Below are 27,310 nucleotides of genomic sequence, written 5' to 3' on the forward strand. Positions count from 1 at the left end.
GCACTGAGGCCACATGAGAGAAACAACTAGAAATAAGCCATAATATTTGAAGCCAATATCTTCCATGATGAGAAATAGCTTTTTTATGATGGATGGAACTGAGTCACTTACAAATGAAACACGTGGCTATAAGCATCCCAAGGCTTATCATCATGTAGGTTCATGTCAAAACACGAACACTTTCTGTTCTGTATTGTTCTATTGCAAGGAGACATCGCATCTTGGAAAAAAAAACAATGCATTGTAGCATGCGTAGTTTATTATGGAGGATAATCCAAATTATTTTCAGGAGCCTTTTGCATCTGTCTTCTACCAGAGAGCATGCGGTTGGAGTCGACTGAGACAAAGCATCTTGCTGACTGTCGTTTCTCAGGTAGATATTGATGTTCCTCATTGGTGGTTGATTATGCTATTCGTAATGGTCAATATTATGTATTTGCGTCTTTTTGTTGTCATACATCATGCCAATACGTCTTAATATTGTCCATACAATTCTCGTAGAAAAAATAGACTTGCATTTTGTACGTTTAACTTGCATAGTAGGTACTATTCTTGTAGAAAAAATAGATGCAAATGGTATTAATCGGGATAATGACATTGTAACTCGATCATTGTGTTCCTAAGACCGAAGAACCTTTAGTAATTTAATCTACAGTTATAGCATCTTCTTCATCGCATCCTCTTCCGTTAGTTTGTGGGATTTTATTTATCATGGAGTCCACCAATAAAACTGGCAATTTATGTCTAAAACAGTATATATCCTCCTCTATAGTGCGTCAACCGAAATAATTGTTAGGTAAAATCTGCTAACATGGGAGTAATAAATCTAATAAAAATTAATCGTGTACAGAATACCTGTGTAAAGTGGGGAGATAGCCTAGTTCCTGACCAGCGTATTTGAGCATGAATACACCACAGGATGATCTACATAATTGCAAAATATTTAGTGGAATATTTTGTAGGTGACAAGAATTAGTATTGTAATTAGGGCTGATGTTCAATGTACCCATCTATTTGCATTAGGCTTTTCACTTCTGTGATTGGCCAAGAAGCAACGTTGAGGTCTTTCCACTTAATGTATTTAGATCGGTGTTGTGGTGGTAATTTTTCAAGTAACTCTCTATGCCTATCAGCTGTTTAGTGACACTTATTAGGAACAGGGGTAAAACATGTGGAATAATCTTAATAGAGGATAATTACACACTGTAGTGCGGAGTTCTGGACGATTTTCAGTAAGCTTTGTTGAGTCGAGAACCTATATATTACATAGTCTGGCGTTGACAACGGCTAAATATTAATGGGTTTTCTCGATATTTATAGGCAAGAAGATATGTAGTAAGTGTATTGTAAGTTGTTTAAAAAAATATAAAATTCATCGAGAATGGTAGTAAATTGTACTATATCATGCTTGAGATAGGTTTCTGTCCGACCGAGAACTCATCGATAAAATTCAGGTTTTCTGCTGGTTAAAAGAGACTTTCGCCATTCCTTTGTAGACATCAGGTAAATACTGTAACCTCGAGGGAAATAACTCCACCGGCCTTTGTATTTAGACGCTTATCTTCCCGTAGGCAGTAGATGTAAGGTGCAATATCCGATATTTTCAAGTAAGAATTTGTGTTAGATTAGATGCATGTTATGTTAAAAAGGAATATTAATGCACTTACATTGTCTTGAAGCCGTTATTCTTTTCGTGTGATGTGTTCCAACCTTTCTTTGGTTAAGGAGATGTCGTGGATCTGGACCAATTTTTCCTTTGTCCGTGAGGATTTGATGTATTGGAGAGTTGGAGCATCTTCTTTGGTGCACCTAAAATCTATCCTTGTTTGATGCTCCGTTGATTTGTTATGTGTATTGTCGTAGTAGACATAATCAACGTAATTGGTTGGTTTGGACTCCCTTCTGGATGGTGGCCTCGCCCACTTATTAACATATGGGTTGTCCATCTGATTATTCCGTTTGCGAGTACCTTTTGAAAGGGGTATAGGTTATAGTATAGTGCATTGCTCAAAATCATGTAAATGAAGAAGATGACAAATGTGCTCTACTTTTTTGGTGATTTGTCATTGTCAACAGTTGTCCCGTAAGTTGATTCATCCTCATCACGTGCGTTCGATGTTTTCTTGTTGTTGGACTTGGAAGTTTTATGTCATGTCCCACTCTATAAAGTGGAAGCTCTTCATGTTAATTACAACGAGGCATTACATATAAACCCTTGTGTAGGTTTGTAAAGGTATGGAATTTTATTAGTTTAACAGAGTTACTTGACAGTCTTTTACGAAGGAACACAAGTATTTTTGTGTCCATTCACACATTTGCTTTACTTCCATCGTCCTGTCATCATCTATTTTGAGAACATGCACTTTCAGTGTCTCCACTAACAGAGTTATCTGAAAGTCTTTTCAATTTCTCCTGCCATTTCTGCAAATTGAACATTTTATGCTGGCTTCAGGTGACATCTATAGTTTTGGAGTAATCCTGTGGGAACTAGCAACCTTGTGTGTACCATGGAGTGGATTGAATCCAATGCAAGTTTTAGGATCAGTTGGATTCCAGAACAGACGACTAGACTGCTTGTGTTTTGTTATTGTTTTTTTAAAAGAGGCTTCACTGCCGGTTGCAACAAGTATTTGCTTGTATATTTGATTGTATAGATACTTGAAATTTCAATGATGTAAGTCCACGCTTGGAAGAAATCAAATTCTCAATGTTTGCTGTTTCTGGTATGAAACTAAAATTGGTGCACAATACGCTTGGAAGAAATGAAATTTTCAAAGCTGCTATTTCAGGTATAAAACTAAAATTGTCCACTACACATAACTAAATTTTGATAACTGTATCACTATATCTCTCGAGGCCCACGTCCAACATTAACGTATTCTCAAAATACTCTTTGCAAAACACTGTAATTATGAATCCAAACATACTTAGCGCAAGGGACATGGCTGGCCTGTTAGCTGGTAACTCCTGCACAGGAGACCCACCTAAATGCATGTGCAGACTTCGCCGTAACAGCATCTTTAAAAGACTCTCTAAAACTTATTCTTAATATCTCCATATGGAGAGTCTTCTCAATAAAATTTACTTTTTAAATTTTCTTCATCACCAACAAACTTTCAATACTCATTCCTTATATTTCCTCTTATATGCCATCGATGAATGGATCCCACCTGTCATCACTCTTCCCTCTCTTTTCTCTGTCCACAAGCATAAGCCACGCGTCATGCGGCCGAGCTCACCTGTGCTCATTTTGACACCGTCCAAAGCCATGAAGCCCCTCATCTCTGCCTCCTCCCATTGTTTGTCGATGTCGTTGGCCGGCCGTCCAGAAACCCGAGCGGTCGGCCTTATCCTCCAGCTATTGCTCTCCCTGCTCTTCTATCTCTCATTTACTCTTTCGGCTGAACCATGGCAAGTAGCAGCTTACCTCCTCCTCTGCCTCTTCTCTGACCAGATCCACATCATACAACTGTTGTGAGCTCCAGAGATTACAAGGGATATGTGCCTGTTGTCTAGAATGATGGCTGCTAACTTGAACAGCTGGCCGTAAAATTGTGTCACGACGGTCTACCTCTAGTGCCGGCTGCTTGCCCACTCGTCCTGGGTGGCCTCGCGGGCGATGAACAAGTGGAAACAACGCCCTTTGTCCGGCCTCACGGGTGAATGTACTTAAATGTGCCTAGAGGGGGGTGAATAGGCTTTTCTGAAAATTAAAACTAACCAGCGGATCAAACAGATGCCGGATACTCCGGTGAAGGTCGGATACTCCGGTCTGTCCGAAGTATCCGGTCTAGTCCAGAGTCTCCAGTTTATACAGAAACTGAGAACAGCTAAAGTTAATCAGGAACAGCTAAAGTCTAAAAGGTGATACTTGATCTAATAACAGCACAAAGCTTAAACAACAATAGATACTAGCAAGATGATCACAAAAACTAATTGAATGGGAAAAATCCCAAAACTACACAACTAAATGAATTGCACAAATGATGAGACAAAAGATTATCTCGGAGTTCGGCCATCTCACAAAGAAGTGTCTACGTCTCTATTGAGGAGCACACAAAGAGCCGGGTCTTTTCTGACCCTATCCTCTTCTAGCGACCACAAAGATCAAGCTAGAATTTCCTTACTCAAGTCGATGTCGATTACAAACTTCCCGTGGCACTCCACAATGATTGGATACTCTAAGGGCGACACCTTGCCGTCTAGGAGCACAAGGCTCTAAGAGAAATGATCACAATGAATGTTTGATGATGAACTCAATGCTCAAATATCTCAACTTCACTCCAAACACAATCTCACGAATTTGGCGCAAAAACTAGACACTAGAGATGTTTGGAGGACTTTTAAATGCTCTTGGAAGGCTTTATGAATGTGGAGCTCAGCAGCAACAGCAATCCTTTAATGCTTGGGGGTGTGGGAGTATATATAACTCACTCTCAAAAACTAGCCGTTACTGTTCTGACACACCTACCCCGGAGTATCCGATGAACACCGGAGTCTCCGGCCTAAAATCCAAAACGCCGTCAGAACGGTCTCAGAATTGTATCAGAACTAGCCGTTACGATACTGTTAAGCTTCTGGAGTCTCCGGTGAACACCGGAGTCTCCGGCCCAAACTTAGCTACCACATAGACAAAGTCCGGAGACTTGCCGGACTCTCCGGCCTCTCCAAGTATCGGAGTATCCGGTGAACACCGGAGACTCCAGCCTTTTAAAATAAATACTAACCGAGCGACCCTTGGCGGAGTCTCTCTCGGAGACTCCGGTCGAAAACATTTTTCCTACCGGAGTATCTGGTGAACACCGGAGACTCTGGCCTTTTTTTTCCAAAAATAAATGCTTAACCGAGCGACCTCTGGTGGAATCTCCCTCGGAGACTCCGGCCTAAAAACTCACCACCTACCAGAGTGATACTCCGGACAATTAAAAAAATTAAAACCGAGGCTCTTCTGGCGGAGTCTATCTCGGAGACTCCGGCCTAAATACTGAGGACCGGAGTATCCGATGAACACCGAAAACTCCGGACTCAGTAAACTTTTGCCAATAATCCCAGTGTTCGTGGGTGAATATGTCTCTCAACTTGTTGGTTCTAAAGGTTATCTTGAGCATTGAGACACCATGACAGTAAACAAATGCAACCCTCTTAATAGTACGGCTAACCTAGACTCAATTTCAAAGATAGGATAATTTAAATCCTATTGAGTACTACTTATTACTTCTCTTTTTTTTTTCGAGGGGCGTCAATCGTCGTGAGTCTTCACAATTGAGACTAAGACCTGTTCATGGCTTCGATAAACATATTAGTTCCTTAATCGTTTTGTAATCAATAAGCTAAAACCCACTTAGGGACCTAGATGCACTTTCAACGGGGCAGCGGCGTTGCTGCACGTTCGACGAGCGATGGGCGGCGATGGTAGCAGCACAGAGGGGCCTTCCTGAAGCGGGATCCCGATTAGAACAAACACACAGAGACCTACTTACCTAAGGGTCATTAGACCTGATTTTATAATGACTTGATTACTAAAATACCCCTTTAAATGATTGGTTGGATTTCAACCATGGTACTCCCTCCCACTGGTACCATGATGCACTTTATGCCTTTAACACTGCATATCAGGAGCAGACTACTAATTACTACTAAAAATGAATTTATACCTCAAATAGCAATTCAGAGGCTCCAGCCCAAATGTTATCTCCTGATCCTGAATTACCTTCATGTCCTTTCTCTCTAACAAATTAGGATAGGTCAGTTAAGATCAACATATGGTACAGGTGCAACAAATAATGAATCCCACTCAAACATGGAACATTCACAAGAGTGAGTAGAATAAATTACAGGAGGAGAAGAACTAAAGCGATTAGGGCATTATAACGTATTTGACACTCCCATCTATTGTCTTGTATACAATTTTTTCCAAAAAAATCATACGCTCATATCTGAATCTTTTACAGCATGAACTCAAAGCTCACAGAGGAGAAGCAAGCCAACATTGATCTAGATTACAAGCTCACATTGAGCCAATATTGATCTAGGGTTTAGCGATGATCTAGTGTTTGATGCTGGTGCTCGGTGGTTGGCTGGGAACAAGGGGAAGCGAAGGAGATGGAAGAGAGGCCAGATGTGGTGGCTGTGAGGAAAAGTCCGATGACCTGAGGAGGAGGAGAGAACAGAGGAGGCATACCTGGGATGGAGGAAGCTATGGTTCTTGCCGGAAGGGAAGTGACCAGAGGGGGAGAAGAAGTGGCGGGGGTGTGCCCGTGACCCGCCGCGACCCGCGAGTCACGGGGGGGGGGGGGGCGGGGGCAGAACGAGTTGAGTCGTGAGCAAGGTTCAAAAAACCACTCATCGATGGTTATCAAAAAATCGTGGTTATCGTGATAACTGGGTAAAATTTGGTGAGAATTCACTTAAAATTTATTGGATCACAAACTTGAAAAGAGTGACAAAATCACATATTATAGCTGCTAATACTTCTAAAAAATTAATGTCCACGACTGGCAACAACCCACCGCTAATGAATCAAAACCTACTATAAAACACGGTAGACCATTGGGTTCCAAAGACAAAAATCCTAAAAAAGAGAGCAAAGAATCAAGATGGCCAGATCGAGGAAATAACGATAATTCAAGAAAAATCTCTTGAAGAGATAGTAGACATGGCAAATAACAATACTGCATAGGAAATAAATGTACACGATTCTTTAGAAAATGAGATCTCATTAAATTATGTCATGTCTGGAAATATTTGTAACTGTGATAAAGTCATTATTGATGATGCGTTTGCATATAATCTAGTGCTAGAAATTATGGATTAAAATGAGGATCAAAAACCTCAATCAGTCGAGAAATGCAAACAAATAAAAGATCGGCCAAAATGGAATAACGCAATTCAAGCATAATTGAATTCCCTCAAAAAAGAGAAGTTTTTGGACTTGTAACCATACACCTAATAGCGTCAAACCTATTGATTATAAATAGGTCTTCGTGCGAAAACGGAATGAGAAGGGAGAAATTACAAGATATAAGGCACGATTAGTTGCCTAAGGATTCTCCCAAAGACTTGATATAGATTATAAAGAAATATACTCTCCCGCGATGGATGCAACAACTTTTAGATATCTTATTAATTTGGCAACAAAAGATAATCTTGACTTGCGTCTAATGGATACTGTTACAACATACTTATATGGATCACTTGACAATGACATATACATGAAACTTCCTGAAGGGTTTAAACTGCCAGGAGCAAATTCTCGAGAACAACATTTAATCAAATTGAACAAGTCATTATATGGATTAAAGCAATATGGGTGAATGTGGTATAATCATCTTAGTGAATATTTGATAAAAGAGGGGAATAAGAATGACTCTATTTGTCCATGTGTATTCATAAAAAGATTTGGATCTAAATTTGTGATAATATCTATTTATATTGATGATCTAAATTTAATTGGTACTCCCCATGGAGTCACTGAGGCAATTGATTGCTTGAAAAAGAAATTTGAAATGAAGGATCTAGGGAGAACTAATTTTTGCCTTGGATTACAAATTGAACATCTCAAATATGGAATTCTATTGCATCAAATAGCTTATACAAACAAAATATTGAAACAATTTTACATTGATAAAGCACATCGCTTAAGTACCCAAATGATTGTCAAATCACTTGATGTAACCAAATATCCTTTTCACCCACTAGAAAGTGACAATGAAATTCTTAGTCATGAGGTGTCATACTTAAGTGTCATAGGAGCACTTATGTATCTTTCTACTCATACACGACCTAATATTACATTCGCTATTAATTTGTTAGCAAGATATAGCTTTTGTCCTACACGATGACATTGGAATGATGTGAAGCATATACTTCAATATCTTCAAGGTACAAAGGACATGGGTTTATACTTTTCTAATATATGCAAGGAAGAAGTGAAGAACTAGTTGGTTTTGCAGATGCAGAGTATTTATCTGATCCACACAATGATCGATCACAAATTGATTATGTTTTCATGTGTGGTGGTGCATCTATCTCATGACGCTCAATAAAGCAAACTATAGCATCAACTTCATCTAACCATGAAAAAAAATTGGCAATTCATGAAGCCAACAGAGAATGTGTGTGGTTAAGAAATATGACACATCATATTCGCAAAGAATGCAATTTACTTTAAGAAGAAGAAGCGCCTATAGTCATATATAAAGATAATATGGTTTGCATCACTCAATTAAAATATGGATATATCAAAGGAGATAGAGTGAAACATATATCACCAAAAATTTTCTTCATCCTTGACCTTCAAAAGTATAGTGTTATTACAGTCCAACAAATTTGTTCAAGCGGGAATCTAGCAGACTTATTCATAAATGCACTCCCCACTTCAGTATTCAAGAATTTGACTCACGATGTTGGACTGCGGTGACTTAAAGACATTAAGTGATATTGTCATCAGGGGAGTGCATATGTATGTACTCTTTTTTCGTTGATCATGATTTTTTTCTACTGGGTTTTTTCTTAACAAGGTTTAACAAGTCATGCATATTCATAATTAATGGACATTCAAAGGGAGTGTTATAAAATCTTCATTTATGTGGATGTCCATAATCCATATACCATCAAATTTTTAATCTCTATGACATTAATGATATAAATCTTCTAGAATCAATTCTTAAAATAATATTATATAACTATATATAGGATTTACATATATCTAATAGAAAACAATAAAAATATCTAATTTTATCTATCCCTATTTTGTTCTCTACCTTCTTACGTATCAATTTCTGAAAACAATAAGTCAGTACTATGTAACAACTTGCAAGCAGACGCTGACAGTGACAGGCCGACCTCTTCCGCCAAACACCCCGCCTCCAGTCCAAGCCGCCGCCACCATATAAACCAAAACCCTAAAACCCACTTCCTCCTCTCTTCGCCCCCCTTCCCCGCCCGAAGAGCGACCGCCGCCGCCGACATGCCAAAGCACTACCGCCCTCCGGTAATCCTCCTCCTCCTCCTCCTCCTCCCACTGCGGCCTTCTCTTTATTATCTGCAGAGTTTCTCAGGTGTTGTTTCTCGCTGTGGTTTAGGGCAAGAAGAAGGAGGGGAATGCGGCGAAGTACATCACAAGGACCAAGGCAGTGAACTACCTTCAGATTAGCCTCGCCACCTTCAGGTCTCTCTATTATCCCCCCATTAGTGGTTGCAGCGTACAAATCTTGGCTGAACTTGTGGCGGTGTTGATGTTAATCAGCTACGTGGGAACTGACGAAATTTACCCATTCTACGTGGCGGTTGAATTGTCCATTTAGCTTGTTCAATTTCTTGTGTTATCCCTTGTGCCGCTAGTACCTTCGAATGCTAATGGAGCCAATTAGTCAAAATATCCACTTCACCGAGTTCTGTGTGGCTTTTGTGCCGCTACTAACTTAGGATGCTAGTTTGAACTCTAAAAGTCTCCTGAGAATTTTGCTGAAACTCTGCAATTTATTTTCAGGAAGTTATGCATACTCAAGGGTGTCTTTCCGCGGCAGCCGAAGAAGAAGGTCGAAGGGAACCACAAGACGTACTACCACATGAAGGATATCGCCTTCCTGCTTCATGACCCTTTGATTGAGAAGTTCAGGTGCTTAAATTTCTTTCAAATGTTCTCTGGAGTGGATCTGTATGGTGCTACTAGAGAGGAGTTTATGTACCTATAGGATATATTGCTTTTAATTAATTGCTTATTGCTCTGTGTACTGTTTCAGGGATAGTGTTCCATGAATACAGTTGGATATGCATGTTCAGTTTGAAAAGAGATGCAATCTTTCTTAACTAAGAACACAGTGGTAGGTAGTTGGTATCTAGTAGTGATGCTTATAGATTTGAATCTAGTTTTGTTCGGATGGCAGGAAAAATTTGAACCACCACATTTTGGTAAAAAAAGTTCCATTGGCTGTGTTGATTGGCTACATGGATAATTTTTTTGTTTTGTTTGTATAATCATGAGAAAGAGTTACAGTTACAGCCTCATGGTACCTTGTTTGTCAGTGATGGAAATCTTGGTTAATGATTGCAAGACAGACTAGTGGCTCTTATTTAGTTCATTTGGTGTTGTTAATCTAGGTGTAGGTGTTCTCTTTGACCAACAGCATTGCAACAATATATAAATTCACTGTTGTCATGCTTCGTTTATTATCTCATGGAGTGACTACAGTATGAGTGAATCAGATTATGCTATTCTCAGGCTGTCATTCTGTGATATAATAAATGCTCGTTTTCTGATTTTTCACATGCTTCTCTCTTAATGCTATTTCCATTATTCAGGGAAATCAAGGTTCACAGAAAGAAGGTTAAAAAGGCTATTGCTAAGAAAAACAAGGATCTTGCAGACAGACTGTTGAATCGACCACCAACTTACAAGCTTGATAGGCTTATCCTTGAAAGGTACCAAGTGAATTAGAAATGGTTCTTCATGAGTTTATTTGAATACATGTAACATCAGCTGTATTTTCTGTTTTGAACAGGTATCCAACATTTGTTGATGCTCTCCGGGACTTGGATGATTGCCTCACAATGGTGCATTTGTTCGCGGCATTACCTGCTGTTGACGGTGAACGTGTTGAAGTTAAACGAATCCATAACTGCCGAAGGTATGTTTTGTTTAAGATTATGAATGTCCATGTCTCAGCCTCAGACACATGATGAGTTGGTAACGCCCCCCCCCCCCCCAAAGGCACCAAAAAGAGTTTACATGTTATTCTCTAGTGCACTAGGTGACCTCTGGTTTTTCCTTTTCTTTATTGTCGCTATAGCATATTGCTATATGTTGCCTAGATTTTGTGATGCAACATTTCAAGGTTGAAAAAGGGTGATTGTTTTGCAAGTAACCAGTGAGTATTATGCTGCTATACAAATCTGCCTTTTTCTTTAACACCCTATTGTACCTTTAAATCTGCGTGTAGTCTGTGATGAATCGCTAATTTGATGTCCTGAGGTTCAAACAGAAGTCGCAATCTTGTAAATGGAAAGAAAAAATTAGTGCTTAGGTCATTCACAATTTCTTGTTATATGAACAAGCCATTGTATTTTTTAATTCATTTGGAGATTTTTGTAGGTTAAGCCATGAATGGCAAGCATACATATCCCGGACACATTCCCTGAGGAAGACATTTATATCTGTGAAGGGCATATATTACCAGGTAATTATTTTTTTCGCACTTCTTTTTATTAACACACATTGATACCTTATTTATTTGCCGTCATTGCACATGCTATTGCGAAAATTTGTTAATTCTACTATGCACTGCAGGCTGAAGTTCAAGGGCAAAAGATCACCTGGCTAACCCCGCATGCTCTGCAGCAAGTATTAACTGATGATGTTGACTTCAATGTTATGCTTACCTTTTTGGAATTCTATGAGGTAACAAGGATGCCAAACTATTCTTCAGTTCTTGTGTGTCTCCTGCTTTCTGCAACAGTTAGTGTAAACTTTGGTCAAATGGTCCAACTAGCAGCACGGCTAGCCAAAAGCTCTATTGTTATTTATTTGTAGTGTTGGTTTCAGCTTTCTGACTTCCATATCCTTCCTGCAGACTCTTCTAGGATTTGTGAACTTCAAGCTTTACCATTCAATAAATGTAAATTATCCTCCTATTCTGGATTCTCGTTTGGAAGCTTTAGCTGCTGGTATGTGCTGGTGCTTATTATTATTATTATATGGCCATTGTCTGGTGTTTCTTTTTGGGTGTTTGTACTGATTTTTTCTTGTCCTCCTTTATCTAATGTTTTTGTTTTCTAAGTTTCTTTCTACCTTTTCTTTGTCTGATATTTCATTTTATGCCCGTACCAGAGCTCTATGCATTGTGCCGATACATGTCTGCTGGTTCTGGAGGAGTAACTAGAAATTCGGAGTCTAACAGGTTAATCGAGGATAAAAAAGATGAAAATAATAAAGCGAGTTCAAAAACAGATGAGTCTGAACTCAGATTGGCACAGCTTCAACATCAGCTCCCAACTAATGAACCTGGTGCACTAATGCATCTTGTTGAAGAATCGTCTGCTGCTGATGCAGACGATGACGACACTAAAGAATGCAAAAGTTTGTTTAAGAACTTGAAGTTCTACTTAAGTCGTGAGGTAGGTTGTTGGAAAATATCTTTACTGCAAGCTTTCAATATTCTGGAGGCAGATCAAACGTGTGTTGATTTGAATATTTTTCTTAATTTTTTATCCTTTCTTCACTCTCAGGTGCCTAGGGAGTCCCTGTTATTTATTATTCCAGCATTTGGAGGAACTGTTTCGTGGGAAGGAGAAGGAGCCCCGTTTAATGAAGTAGATGAAGACATCACTCACCAGGTTGATTTCATTCGCTCTTAGCTTCTACTACACCAGAGTTTAACTAAAGTGAATGAGAGAAATTGGCTTACCATTTGTAATATAGGATGCAATACTAATTACAAGTATCGCAATGCCATATTAAGGCACCTATTCTTCAATGCAGTTTATTGTGAGACATGGTTAACTATGATATTACGCTTGGTAAGATCATATGTCAGAAACAGATAAATTGGATCAAATGAAAACCACAGAAATGAAGTTAAACTAAATGGTATGTGGCAGCTTTCTTTTATGCTTGCTGCTAACCATATGGCAATCTAAAATAGGACATTTCCATCCCTTTTTTTAATAGACTTTTTAAGCATGATCAGAATTTTTCTGTGTAAGTCAATGCACCATCATGCACTTGTACTTCTAAAGTTTTCCATTTTCTGTTACAACTATTACGAATCTTGAGTTTTCATTTATTCCATGTTCTTTTATTAATTTAAGGTAAAAATGTGCGTGGCGTTTCTTCTGTTTTTTGGAACAAGTGATGTTACTTCATCTTGTTTCTTTGAGTTGATTTCTCAATTTACATATTGTATCACTTGTTTTGTAATGCAGATTGTTGATAGGCCGACACAAAGCCATGTTTTCCTCTCTAGGGAGTATGTTCAACCACAGTGGGTATATGATTGTGTAAATGCTCGCGTCATATTGCCAACAGAAGGTTATCTTGTTGGAAGGTACTTGTGATATTGCTATTTTCCCATTGAGCCCAACGTGGATGCTGCCATATATGCTAAATTTTGGAACTACTTATGCTGTATCTTTTAATCTCTCCTCTCGAATCTAGGTTGTGATAATATTTAATTAGTTACTTCTAGTTACTAAATCGTTAAGGCCTAGCACTTCTTACCGTTGCTACTAGTTACTACTTGCCAGCTGCTGCTTTCTACTGCTACTGCTAGTACTTGCCTGCCTACTGCTAGTACTTGCCAGTTGCTAATGCCTAATGCTAATACTTCCTAGTTGCTAGCGCTACTGTTACTACTACTACAACATTTAGTTAACTTGCCATCGTTGGGCTACTAACTTATGCAATATACTTTGTAATAGTGTGCGAAATTGATGATTCTGATGTTATTTTTCATGTTGCAGAGTACCACCACCACATTTGTCTCCTTTTGTGGACAATGATGCGGAGGGTTACATTCCTGAGTATGCAGAGACGATAAGTAGGCTGCAAGCTGCTGCTCGCAATCAGGTCTTGCCTTTGCCAGGTATAGGTGATGAAGATCTGGACAATTCATTGGTAGAGGCAATGATTGATAGAACAGGGTCTAATGAAAATGCTGAAAAGAAGAGAAAGGTGAGCTTTGTTCCGTTTCAGTCTATTTAATCTCTAGTGATGTGCTGTTGTCTTCTCTTGTATCGATGCATTTGTAATGCTTTCTGCCTTTTGTGATTTTCAAGTTGGAGATGCTAGAGAAGCAATACCATGACGAGCTGAAGATGGAATATGAGGGCATTACTTTCTCTAATCTGTCAAATAGCAGAGCAGAAAACCCACCAGATGCTGTGGAAAAAGATGATACTCGGTCAGATCACGAGGAGGATGCTAATAAACAAGCTGAGAAGGATGCTGCTGACATTACTAAGTCTCTCATGTCTCGCAAGCAGAGAGGCCTTCTTGAGGCAATTGAGGTACGTGTACTCCATCTTATATGTACTACCATTACTGACATGGTGGTTATGCATCATATATCCCAGTTTTTTTCTATGGGTTAATTAAATTTGCTTTTTCACCTATCTCCTGTTTTTATCTATTAGCTATAACTTCGCATCTTCGCCCATAGCTAATCCTCCCTGTTTTTCTCATCCTGTGCATAATCTTGTGTCCATTTGAGGGAAAATTTCTCATGGACCTTTAGTGTTCGTTTCCTCTTGGGTATTAATACTACCTCATGTACATTTTTGCAATCTTTAGACACAAATTCAATCACATATTACTAGCCTTCGATATCTCATGCAATCTATCCTATCTTAAATGACGATAACATCTGTCCTCGTGGATGTCTTCTACGACTGACCTCTTCATCCTTGCGGCCACAGATTCACAAGGAACGGAAAAGAGAGAAGGTTGAGCAGCTGAAGAAGAGAAAAAAGAATGCTGATTCTAGTGCTGCTAAACGTCGCTGATGCTCCGAGTTCATCAAGGTCGCATGAATCTTGTTTTGACATAATTTTTTCCTGCTCTTTAAGAATGTACCAAGATACTCAGAATTGAAATTTTTGGTCTATTTTTACTATAAGCATACAGAGCAAGGTATGAGAATTCCCATTCAAGACTGTCGCAAATACTTCCTTCAGTTATAAATACTTAACGTTTTATACAATATCCGGATAATTTTTTTAAACTTTGATTATTAGTAACTTCTAAAATAGTTAGTTTAAAACCATCAAAATCATTTTTTCGCTGGATTATTATCTATTCATTTTTCTATTTTTAACGTTTCTGATCGCACAAGACCAGCGGCTTCATCGCTCATCTGATGTTAGGCATGTTAGACCCTGTTTGTTTCAGCTTCGGATTCTGGCTTTTAGCTTTTATAATCCGAAGCTGAAACAAACAGGCAGCTTTTGGTTATAGCTTTTTAAAATCTGCTGGTTGGATTGTGAGAATCTGAGAAGCTGGTTTTCCTCAGCTTTTGATAGATTGTGAAAGTCTATTTTACTAAACTATCCATTAAATTTAATTTTTTTAGAATCTACAGTCTAAAAGTTTTTCACAATCCAGCTTTTCACAATCCAACTTTTATAAGCTTCTTTTCAGAATCTCTAGCTAAAACAAACAGGCCTTTAGTCAAATGCCAAAAGCGACTTCAGCGTATTAGCGTAATCTATTGGAGCAGGACGAATGGCTGATATCTCTATCCTAATAGCGCCTATAATTAAAGCTCTATCAACCAACCGTTTACATTTTTTTAATTCTAGAGTAATTTCGTATGATTTTATAAAATGGACTAAATACTAGAAACTAAAAAACCAGTTTTTTTAATTCACTTCAGAATCATTTTCAATAATCACTTCCCGTCATGCAGCGCGACACGCGTGCCCTCCCAGCCGTGCGCAGCCTTCCGATCCCGCGGGCGAGCCGATCCGGCCGTTGAAGGCTCGCCGGTCGCCACGCGTGGATTCTGACGCACGCGAAGGCGCGCCGCTCTCCTCCGCATCATCCTCTCGATCCCCGCCGCCGCTGTCGTGCCTCCGGTACGCGCGACTCCGCCGCGGCGTCTCCCTGCGACGCCGATAACACTTCCTCTCCCTGTGCCGACCCGCTGCGCCACCCCGGTCCGACGCGCCCGCCTCCATGGGAGGCCCCTCGCGGCCGGCGTCGCCTTCACTGGCCGCGGCGCCAGCACGCGACGCTTAAGCCTCCATGCGCTCCCCGCGGCTCTGCCCTTGGGCGTAGGTTAGGAGCCCGCCGCTCATCGAAGGAAGAAGAACGCGATAACATGAGGTCGGGACCGCCCGAGGTTGTGGAGTCCGGGGAGGAGCGGTGGCGCCGTCGTGCGTGGAGGTGCAGAACGTTGTTCCTGGCGTCCATCTCCTCCGGATTCGGTCGCGTTGAGGTGAGAGATGCGGCCCTCGGTGGCCATCTCCGCCAGTCCACCTCCGACGACGACGACGACCCGGCGCCGAGAGTGGCGGCTACGACTCGGGAAGGGACGACGTCGAATGGGAACGTGGGCGGCGGCCGCAACTCGGCTGGGGCCGATGGGCGGCGGCCAAGACTTGGATGGGAGGGAGGGATTGGCGCCGCCATTGCCGATTGGCCGTGCACGGGAGGAAGCCGGTGTCTCTTCCGATTGTTTGGTGGGGAAAGATGGTGGGCTCGAGACCGGCAGCGCGCACGGGAAGGAGGACGCCGCCACGCTCTCTGCCGGGTGCGGTCGGGGAGGAGGCCGCCATGTCCCAGATCGCCAAGGCAGCGAATCCCCTCCGGTCTGCCCCCAGGTCGAACAGAAGACGGAGCTTCCCAGGAAAGCGATCCCACCTTATCCGAGCCCTTTCTCCGCTATAACCGTGATGACCTCCGCCGCATCGAACCTGGCCGCGCCGGACGGAGCCAAACAGCCCACCACAAAACCAAACACGGCCCAGACCGAACGGGAGACAACACAGTCCACGCGCCTAAAAAAACGACGTCAACCAAAGCAAAGCAAAACAGCACCAGCTACATCTAGTATACTAATGCCGCCGAACTTTGTCACGATTTTCTTTATCAAATCCGTCTAGAGAAAAGACGACGAGCCGGTGAAAATAGCGAGGGATAGGGAGCCAGTTGGAGTCCATTTTTAAGCACGAATCGTTATATCCAGCGATGTAGCCTTAGTAACTCGGATTGAGATGTTCTAACTCATTTTTCTTTGGTAATACTTATAAGAATTAAATATTAGTAGCATAAATATTTATATTAAATATTATAGTAACGAAAGTAACTTTGGCTAAGTAGATATATTAGAGAGAAATGTTGTACCATTAGAGAAAGATGTGTTATTTCTAAAGGTATCAAATTGCACTTCAAGAATTTTATTAGCTTTATCTAAATAATTAAAATCCTCTTGAAGTGTGGCATTGCTATCATCTAGACTAGCAATTGAGATACTGACCAAATTAAGATTTTTGATTAATTTTTTAACTTTCTTCTTCTCTTTAGGAAGGAGCTCCTCGAGTTTAAAGTTTCTTTCCTTTTAAAGGATGAGCAGATCCACTTGCTTCTCGAGAATCTACTCTTGACTCTCTATTAGTTCCATTAGCTCTTTCACTTTAGACATGATATTTTTACTTAGATTTTTGAGCAAAGATTCACAATTATTATCACTATTTAAGAGCTTGGGTTGTATTTTTACCTTTCGTCTTTTTGCCATCAGACACTTGGGAGTGTCGTCGTCATCGTCGCACATGTCACTAAAGAGTGATTTTGTCGATGTAGAAGAGCGGATGGTGACAGTGACAATCCCTTCATCATCGGAGTCGGGGTTGGAGTCACACTCCTCCCTGATGTGGGCTTAATCCGAATAGATCTTCTTGTGGGTCTTGTACTTGTCTTTATTGTAAGATTTGTTCTTTTCTTCTTCTTTGTCTTTGTTTTTTTCTTGTTAAGACATTTGGCGATAAAATGGTCAACTTTGTAACACTCATAGCAAGCTCTCTTGGATGATCTTGTACTTGCTATAGCCGTTTGTAAGGATCGGTGACGTCCTAAGAGGGGAGGGGTGAATTAGGACACTTAGAACTAAACTGGCTCAAAAAATAACACAAGATAAACCTATATCAATTTCTATCTAAATGTGCTCTAGGTTTATCTAGCGTGTCTACTCTACCGATTAAGGAAACTTGCAACCTATCTAGTAAGGTAAATTGCAAGAATGTAAATGCGGAAGTGTAAAGATGGTAGAGAGAACAAACTCGGCACAAGGATTTTTATCCCGTGGTTTCGATGGCATGAAAGCCACCCCTAGTCCACGTTGGAGCTCCACAAAGGATATGCTCCCGGTCGGCACCCGGTCACGGCCTTTGAGCCACCAAGTCACGAAGACAAGACCTCTACCTGGATGAGCCACCAAACCACCAAGGCAAGGTCTCACCACTAGCCTCTCTTCCGGTTCCTCGCCGCCGTGATCACTTCGGAGCTTGAGCCACAAAGGCAAGGGTCTCCGCGTCCCCGCACAAATACCTTGCCGCCTCTCCACACCAAGTCGGAGGGTCAACAAGCTTACCGGCTAGTCACCAAGACTCCAAGGTGCCGGCGTACCACTTGGTACAAGTTAGGATCACTCCTTGATCCACTCTCTATGCAGCTATCAACTAGCTACACTCTCTCTAGGCCTACAAGCACTAATCACTCTCTAATGGTGTGCTTAATCGCCTTGGATTTGATCACTTAAGCACTTTGGTGGCTTGGATGTCTTCTCAAGTGTACATGAACTTCTCTGGACTCCAGCACCTTCAAATGACTGAGTGGAGGAGTATTTATAGCCTCAAACCCGCCAACTAGCCGTTGCCCCAACGGCTCAGAAAATTGTGAGCACTGGATAATCCTGTGATGATAGTAGTACAAGCACCGGATTATCCTGTGAGTACATCAGAGAAACTAGCCGTTGGAACCCACTCAAACTCAACTGTGAGCACCGGATTATCCTGTGATGAGTTAGTTAACACCGGACAAAAGCACCGGATTATCCTATGCCCATAAGTTCATTTTGGAGCTCTCTGCAAAAATTAGTCCGGTGAGTTCATTTTGTGAGCACCGGATTATCCTGTGATGAGTTAGTTAACACCGGACAAAAGCACCGGATTATCCTATGCTCATAAGTTCATTTTGGAGCTCTCTGCAAAAAGTAGTCCGGTGAGTTCATTTTGTGAGCACCGAATTATCCTGTGATGAGTTAGTTAACACCGGACAAAAGCACTGGATTATCCTATGCCCATAAGTTCATTTTGGAGCTCTCTGCAAAAATTAGTCCGGTGAGTTCATTTTGTGAGCACCGGATTATCCTGTGAGGCACCGGACTTATGTTGATTTGAGCACCGGAGTTATGTTGATTTGAGCACCGGATATTCCTCTGAAGCACCGGAGTTATGTTGATTTTGATCACCGGATTATCCTGTGAGGCAAATTTCAGCACAACTGTATTTTGGGCATAACTTTTTGCTCCGAACTACGATTTTGATGATCTTGGGCTCTATTGAAAGCTTGTGAATAGATCTACAAGATTATACAAAAATCCATCCCATTTGATCACATCAAAATTCATTGTGAGCACCGGATAATCCGGTGAGGCAAATTTCAGCACAACTGCGTTTTGTATTTTGGGCATAACTTTTCGCTCCGAACTCCGATTTTGATGATCTTGGGCTCTATTGAAAGCTTGTGAAGAACTCTAAAAAATTATACAGAAATCCAACCCATTTGATCACATCAAAATTCATGGAACAAGTCCAATTCATTCCTTTCTTTATTTCGGCTTCGGTGACTTCTCTTTTGTTGCATCCATGAGACCTACTAAAGCATATACTTGACAAACATGTTAGTCTTATTGACTATATTGTCATTAATCACCAAAATCACATACATGCCCTTATGTAATTTAGGCAATCAACCTAAGGGCATGTTTCCTACACCGTTCTTCTTTACGAATTTCTTAAAATTCCTTACAAAGAACGTAATTTCTTCATCATCGGAGCTATCTTCTTCACTTGGAGTTCAATTCTTCATCTTGCTTACTTTTACATGCCTTTAATGCTACTTCTTTATTTTTGAAGGTTGAGCTTTGCTTCACAAAGTTCTTAAGTTCATTTGCTTACTCCTTTATGAGCTCATGAGCAAGAATTATTTCAAGTATATCATTTGATGTAAGTCTCTTGTAATCCTTTTTCTTATGGATGAGTGTTATCAAAGTAGGGTTTCTTGATATGAAGGCTCTTAAAAAAAATTTCACAACCTTATGATCATCTAGCTTTTCACTTCCAAACCATCTAATCAAAGTGGGGTCTTGTAATTCCATATCCTTCCCCAAATGAGCTTCAGGAAGCATATCTCCAAAAATTGGACATTTTGCATTCGTTATTTTGACTGGCCCCACCTAATTGTAGCATCTCTTTGTGAACTTGACTGACATAATTGATATCAACTGATACATAAGAATTTGGAGCAAAAAGAAGCCTTGAATGGTTCAGATATTTCAAATTTGTATGAAGATCTGAATACGTTGAAGTCGGTACACAAACCCTCTAGTCCACAGCGTATGTGACAAGACTGAAGAGCGGCGGTCATATATCACTGGATTAACAGGCTCACCTTGTCATTCAGTATCTCCAAGCCTCCAATGTACTGAATTACTCTTAGTTGCGCTGCTAGGTTATATACTCAGCTATAATGCTACAGCTCCGCACGGTTACATGTATAAGCTATACAACAACTCACTGTACAGCAGGTAACATTACAGGATGAGAATGGCTTGGTCTGTGACTTAAAAATAAAGCGGTTTGATTCCACTCCAAGGTATAGTTCTCAGTTGTCACTACTTCAAACACGGAAACTGCAGAATTAAACTTGAAACTCTATGTGGCCCTAATAGGCGTGAAAAAAGAGAACAATACAACACTCACTACTCAATGATACTACTCGACAGTCAAAGCTTGTTAAATCCCAACATCGGAGCTGTGGAGATAAACAACACCACACTGCACTAGCTAGACTTTTATCATCAATCATATTCAAGTTCATCAGGTGTAATTGGCCTCTTGAGCGGAATGATGGACTTCTTCTCGACGTCTTGTGATAGTGCTTTTCTCATATCTGAAGCAGAAGAACATATACAGACATGAGCAACTGCATCATAGCAAGCAACAAACTCGAGCATACATGCACTGAGCATCTGGCAAAACTTACCAAGACCATCTTCTTCCCCTGAGTAGTACCGAAGCACCCTCCGATAAACCACATAACCAAGCTATGGAAACAAAGAGCATAATTAGGTAAATTCACTCAGCACAACTCTACTTGAATAAAAGATTGTTGGTTTCATTGGTAAACATTAAAAAATTAAAAAAAATCTGTTTGGGAGCAGCAGAAATGGAGTATTGATATGTAAAGCAGTAGTCCAGTGGTCATGAAGTTTGTAAAAGACATACCTTTTCATACATCCTTATCGCTGGCATGTTAGATGCCCTTACAAAGAGATCCACAAAGTAGGCCTTATCCCTGAATATGACAAATGTGGTATGATAGCATGTCAAATAATGGTAGCAAAATAATATAATATGACAATGAGTAAGGACAATACAATCCAACATGATAACACGAATATTGGCTGAATATGGTTGATATCCAATATCTTGTTAGCAGTGACAAGAGAACAGATTAGGGTATCAAGAGATATATGTCACAATTCATTATCCACTTCCATGTAAAAGTGATGGTGTCTAGCGAGAGGAAATATACCAGGTCAAATACTCTTGAGAACCATATATATGAAAAATTGAAAAGAATATTAGTGAAAATGGAAGGATGCTACCTTGTTAACCCCCCCCCCCTCTCACACACACACAAACAGAAGAATAAATTTCGCAAAACTATACTACGATCGTCAAAACTATACCTTTAGAAAACTATTTCATAGAACTACAATTTTTGTTATTTTGTATCATAAAACTACACATATTTTACAAAAACTATCAGAAAACTACACTTTCATGTGACCTTATTGAAGAACTACACCATTTTTGCCCAACGGTATCACAGAGCTACACTCCCGTTTCCTAGATTTTGGTAGCGCGGCAATTTTACCACACAAATTGCTCCCAGGCATGCTTTCACCAAGTCCAGGTCGACTTGCTTACGTGTATTGCCATAGCTCGCGTGGCAAGGGATGCCACGTCAGCGAACGGACTCTGACACGCGCCACTGAGTATATCAGGTGGGGCCTAGCCATCAAAATGGATCTGGGAAACGGGAGTGTAGCTCTGTGATACCATTGGACAAATATGGTGTAGTTCTTCGATAAGGTCACCTGAAAGTGTAATTTTTTTATAGTTTTTGCAGATGTGTAGTTTTATGATACAAAAGGACAGAAAAAATGTAGTTCTGTGAAATAGTTTTCTAAAAATGTAGTTTTGTGATAGTTTTGATGATCGTAGTGTAGTTTTGCAAAATTTACTCCAAAGAGAAAAAAACTAGGAACCAAGCTGGTTAGACAAAGATATATTCCTTATCTAGTGTAGATAGCAAAAGCTGGAATCTGCAAGTACAAGCATCAACCACACATGCAGAAATTAAGATTACAACCATGACGTTGTGACGATTCAATAATAGCACAAGACCTCGATAATACAACGGGAAAAAAGAGATCAAGAGACTGAATCACAAGGATAAAATATAACTAGGCTACTTACATATTATCGCTGATTTCCTCCAGCAAGTTCATAAGCTTCTTGGCTAACTTCTGCCTCCGAAATTCTGAGGCAACAGAAACTGCTGTAACGTGTCCATGCCACGATTCACCTTGCCCTTCAACTTTACCCATGACTGCAAAAGATGTCCAACTTACTAATTGTGATAGTAAACTGCGGTAAGGTGAACAAGAAAGAAATGGAACCAGAAGAACACAAAAAATATTGCATTCACTGCTGCAAAAGGGGGCTAAAGTCTCTAACATCAAGATGCTCACTGTTAAAGATTAAATCCAACAGCTACCTATGGCAAAAGTGACTAATCCTATTTTCATATGCCACTTCATGCATCGCCCTTATGAACCAACATTGCAAATTCATCACACAGGTACCTTTTTCACTCCTGAAACAACAACTATTTCGGGGTAAATAAGCATATAGTTTACCAAGGTCCACCAAGACTCGATTCCTTGTATGCAAAACATAATCCAAGAAGATAATATAATGCCTCAACTCTCAAACTAACATCCTGGGTTTTCAATCTACAGTTTCAGCTAATCTGATAAGCAAAGATGCAGAGACGCTACTACACTAGGAAGAGACAACAACGAAAGGGTTCGGGACATACTGTATCCCATGACGCGGCCACCGGGGCTGACTGCGGCGTGGAAGTAGTCGGGCCAGCGCGCCAGGTACGTCATGTAGAACGACATGTTGAACTGCGGCGACCGAATCCAAGGGTTAGAAGCGGGAGGAAGGGCCACGGGCGCGGCCCCGAATGAAGAAACAAGAGGAGATTGGAGTTGATGGTGTACCGTCTCGGTGAGGTGGTCGAGGTTGACGGAGGCGAAGCTGAGGAGGTCGTCGCAGCAGAACCGGCGAATCGTTGTCATACTTTCCTTCCCTCCTTCCCTCCTCGCCTTCCTCTCGGCTCGGTGCAGTGGCGGCACCGGAGCGGAATCTCGTTGCCGGGCGGTGCGGCGCTCTATTCGTATTTGTGACCTCTCGTGGGATTTTTTTTTAGGGGGGGCAAGAAGGTTCTGGCGGTGTAAGGGTGGAGACGGACCTGAGCCGTCCGATCAGAGAATAGCGGATCGGATCACAGCGAGGGCATACCCGGCCCTCTCCCACCCACGCGGCTCCAACGCCAGCCACAGCACAAGTCTCTCACGCTCTCTCCCCATCCGCACCCGCGACGTGGACGGCGCCACCGCCTCCTCTGCGGACCCGCCGAACCCCGAGCCCGATCCGGCCGCGGCGGACGCGTGCCTCCCGGGCGATCTGCTGCGCGCAGTCCTGGAGTTACTGCCGCAGGCCGACCTCGCGCGCCCGACCGCGCCATGCTCGAGGCCGCCTTCCGCGCGCCCTGGGGCGTGCGCCGCGTCGTCGGGGAGCCAGCCACGCAGGCCTTCTTGCGGGCCGCCTCCCTGGGACGATTCGCGCTCTCGCACGCCGTCCGGCGCGGGGACACGGTCCCCGGCGTCGCCCTCAAGTACTCCGTCTAGGTGCGTGCCTGTGAGTTGTCCGTTCGGAATGATGTTGTCGAGGTGCTATTGACCATGTCGAAACTCTGATAATTCTCATGTGAATCTGACTTTGGTCGCTTGTAAGTACCCCGTGGCAGAACCAATCCATACTGAACCTGACAGATTTCATAGTATTATGGAAGTAGAGAATCTGGCTTACTGCAAGATCAATGATGCGAGGTTATGTCTTCCATCCGAAGATGGAGCCAGCCAGTGGAACTTTATAGTCAGTCGGTCATCAGCTTATTGAACAACTATCTTAAAGGAATGAACAAACTGTTAATAATTTGCAGGTGTACAAAGAATGTAACAACAATCGCCAAATTATGAGCTGTTAAATACTTAGAATTATGTAGTCTAGGATCTTTCGTTTATGTCTTGTTGAGCCCAGTGAAGCTTAGCACTTGTGTAGAGTACATTGTCTCTCATGCTGGCATTAACCTTCGACTATATAAGCGAATGAAGAGGTGCTCCAATTGGGAATTGATGATATGGCAGTAGTGGTCAGGAGGTTGGTGTGGCTGATAAAACACAGCCGGGATACATTGATAGGAAGGAATCAAATGGAGTTGGACCAGTAGAAGTTTTCTGTGGCATTTTAGTGGTGTTGGTGAGCTGGGATTGAGAAGAGGTAAAGGGATTTGTCCTCATATGCAGCATCGAGTATGGTGAATCTGGCGGAGGAAGGAGTCACGGGCTCACGCTGGCAATTACTCTCTGTGTGGAAGGTGGTGGTTTTTAAGTTTCTCAATGTGGTATCATTACTTACTTAGATTAACTAGGAATTTTTGGATTAAGAAGGTTTCTAGTTTTCTGTCAGTGGATTGGACATCTCTAATCGCTACTAGTGGCTAATAAGAATTGCACTTATAGCTGTTATGATATGTCACAACTTGTGAAACTAGTGCCATTAATTTTTTTTTACCATAACCTAGATCTGCTGTTACTTTTTAACGCTGTCTGCAATTTGTGGGCAAGTGCCAAATTAGTAACTCCAGTTTTGGTACTTGCTCTGTTGCTCGATTGGTTGAACCGAGAGATGTGGGAGACTGGGAACTGGGAGCAGAAGCATCATGGAATTAGACAACATTACAGTGCAAGTTACTGAAACCTTAATTCTCTATGTTGTCAAGCCAACAAATGGATTTATCGAATTTTTACATCTACTGCATTTGAGTGTGCTATTCAAACACAAAAATTACTTCTGACAATATGAACTTGTATGCAAGACCTAAAGTGGTCGAAAGTTTGATCACTCAACAGCGAGGTCAAAGGCAGCAAGTAGCTCACACCTGGCTTCCTGTTGTTAGGATTTGCTATGTGTTGGATAATAATGCAAAATGTTTCCTAATATACTGCTTCAGGAAAAAAAATTCAACTGTATGTATTATAATCTTCTAATTATTTCAAGTTAGTAGACAGTGGCTTGTTCTCACGAGTCTCGAAATATCTCTTTTCTATAACCACTGCTGCTGTTTCGATCACCATGATCTCATTGGAATTACTACGCACTTGTGCCTGATTGTGTTGGTTCGATAGGCATTTTCTTTTTGAAATAAAAGGCTTATTGGATGATGGACATTTTATTTAGTGACTAGTGCAGGATTATTCAGCATTTACATATTTTGCTCGAAGAACACCTTTAATGAAGTTGTTGATGCAACTGAAATTAAAAATCAATGGTTTACCGTAGCTAAATTTGTAATTGTTGACAATTTGTAATTTGTAACAAAAGGGTGTATCAAACAGGGCCTAAGTATTAAAACAACGAAGGGAGTATCAACTATGCAAGATGCTGGAGGGCCCTTCATCAGGCTGGCTGGGAAGAACGACAATCTCGAAGAAAGACACACCAGCCATATCAATCAAAGTTAAATTGAGGCAATTGTTCTATAATACTGTATCATGTAACTGCACATCAGTGTACTTTCAAGGGCACAATAATACAAGAGGCGAAAACGACATGTACGACGTACCTATCAGCATATATGGGTATGTTTGGCAGAGCTTACAGAGCAGTTTCCTGGCTGTAATCAAGTAAGCTGTGTCAAACAGCAGTGTTTAGCTTTTAGCTCCTTGAATAAAATCCGTATAAGTTATTCTCTGAAATGAACCAGAAGATGAAGAGCTAAAAAACAGCTTTTCCTGATTCACTTCCCATACAGAATCATTTCATCCGTATATTTTATTTTAGAAATACTTAGATAATTACTTTCAACTACAGAATTATTTTATTTAGAAAATCACTCGTCGTAGAAAATTTAGATCAGAGAGAGTTTTACTAAATAGACCGTATGTTACTGGACAAATCAAAGGATGCAAATAAGTTATCCAAGGCTGTATTCATGCATGCATGTAAATGGGGCATGTTACATGCATGATGCCAATTCTGTTTACTGGTACCTGCTAGGATGCAAATTGTTGGATAAACAGTTTCTCAAGAACCAACCAAAAAATCGTCCGTCCACTAGGGGCAAGCAAGCTGCCAGTTTTCTGAGTTCTGACATAAAAAAACAGTACAAAACCTAGAGGACACACGGGTGGCGACCGTGTTGCCAAGCAAGCAAACCACTGGACGAGGGCGTGTCTCCCTCTCACCCACACGAACAAGATCTCTCTCGCCAATACTTGACAATGTGACATGCGTGCGTGATCAAGGTCGATGGGCTCACAATCCGCTATGCGTGCGCGTACACACGTCACCGATCTCAAAAGATTGATTCGACGGCACGGGTAGTCTGGGGTGTTTCAAAATATCATCTCTTTTATGTTTTTTTTCTCTTCTGCACATATGAGTTGTTGAATCAGAAGAGCAATGATATATATTAAGATTTTATAGAGATCTTTTGATAAAGGATTTTATATAATTTTTTTATATTTAGAACGGTATGCTCATTAACCGAACCTGCTAAAAGTTGGCGAGTAGTTCGGCACGTGCTTGTTCAGGAAATGCAACCCTACATATTCTTGCGCATATATGATCTATCTTAGTCATCAATTTCTCCCGCTAATACTAATCCATTATTTAATTTTCTCACTAACTTTATAATTTTTTCACTTACTATTTAAACATAAGTTTTAATATAAATGAACGTCTGATAAACTATGTGTCCGTTTATTTTAGTGAAATTTTCGTATTTCTCCGGGGCGGAGACCAACGAAAGCCGTCTCGGCGACCCCATACAGAATTGCTCATCTGCTTTCTCAAAATAAATAAATCAATCAAAAGAATTGCCGATCTGCCATCTCGCACCACTAGAATAATGATGCCATAGAAACTCGTTTGCAAAGAGGGGTCCACAGTACCGGCACATTACAATTCGGCTGCCACAGACTGGATCTCGTTCGTTGGATTCCAGAATCCCACAATTTTCAGCTTTCCTTTGAGCGGGGAGGTTTTCATATTTGCTTATACTACCTCTGTCTTAAAAAAGATTATATTTTATCTTTCCTCCGTCTTAAAATAGATTATATTTTATCTTTTTCTATAAAATTTAAAATATATATCGTTCTATGATTTTGATATA

At 41.0% G+C, this 27,310-nt stretch overlaps 2 protein-coding genes and 1 pseudogene across 2 annotated transcripts; 2 read left to right on the plus strand and 1 right to left on the minus strand.

Annotated features, from left to right (window-relative positions):
* The first annotated feature begins 8,834 nt into the window (after positions 1-8,834).
* Positions 8,835-14,650, plus strand: LOC133913091 (pescadillo homolog). Its single transcript, XM_062356140.1, has 14 exons — positions 8,835-8,992; positions 9,084-9,169; positions 9,491-9,619; positions 10,303-10,422; positions 10,503-10,628; positions 11,093-11,177; positions 11,288-11,398; positions 11,571-11,664; positions 11,828-12,114; positions 12,226-12,333; positions 12,922-13,043; positions 13,459-13,669; positions 13,774-14,004; positions 14,413-14,650. The coding sequence occupies exons 1-14, from the start codon at positions 8,969-8,971 to the stop codon at positions 14,497-14,499; spliced, it is 1,821 nt and encodes a 606-aa protein (XP_062212124.1). The 5' UTR covers positions 8,835-8,968; the 3' UTR covers positions 14,500-14,650.
* Positions 14,651-20,332: 5,682 nt separating this feature from the next.
* LOC133913093 (N-terminal acetyltransferase B complex catalytic subunit NAA20-like) lies at positions 20,333-23,390 on the minus strand. The gene is made up of 6 exons (XM_062356142.1): positions 23,073-23,390; positions 22,886-22,976; positions 22,261-22,393; positions 21,001-21,070; positions 20,759-20,819; positions 20,333-20,665 (listed from the first exon to the last, which is right to left on the minus strand). Exons 1-6 carry the CDS (start codon positions 23,148-23,150, stop codon positions 20,574-20,576), a joined length of 525 nt encoding a protein of 174 aa, XP_062212126.1. The 5' UTR covers positions 23,151-23,390; the 3' UTR covers positions 20,333-20,573.
* LOC133910718 (uncharacterized) lies at positions 23,287-23,942 on the plus strand (annotated as a pseudogene).
* The last annotated feature ends 3,368 nt before the right edge of the window (positions 23,943-27,310 follow it).

This window comes from Phragmites australis, chromosome 3 (assembly GCF_958298935.1).
Source record: "Phragmites australis chromosome 3, lpPhrAust1.1, whole genome shotgun sequence".
Classification (NCBI taxonomy): Eukaryota; Viridiplantae; Streptophyta; class Magnoliopsida; order Poales; family Poaceae; genus Phragmites; species Phragmites australis.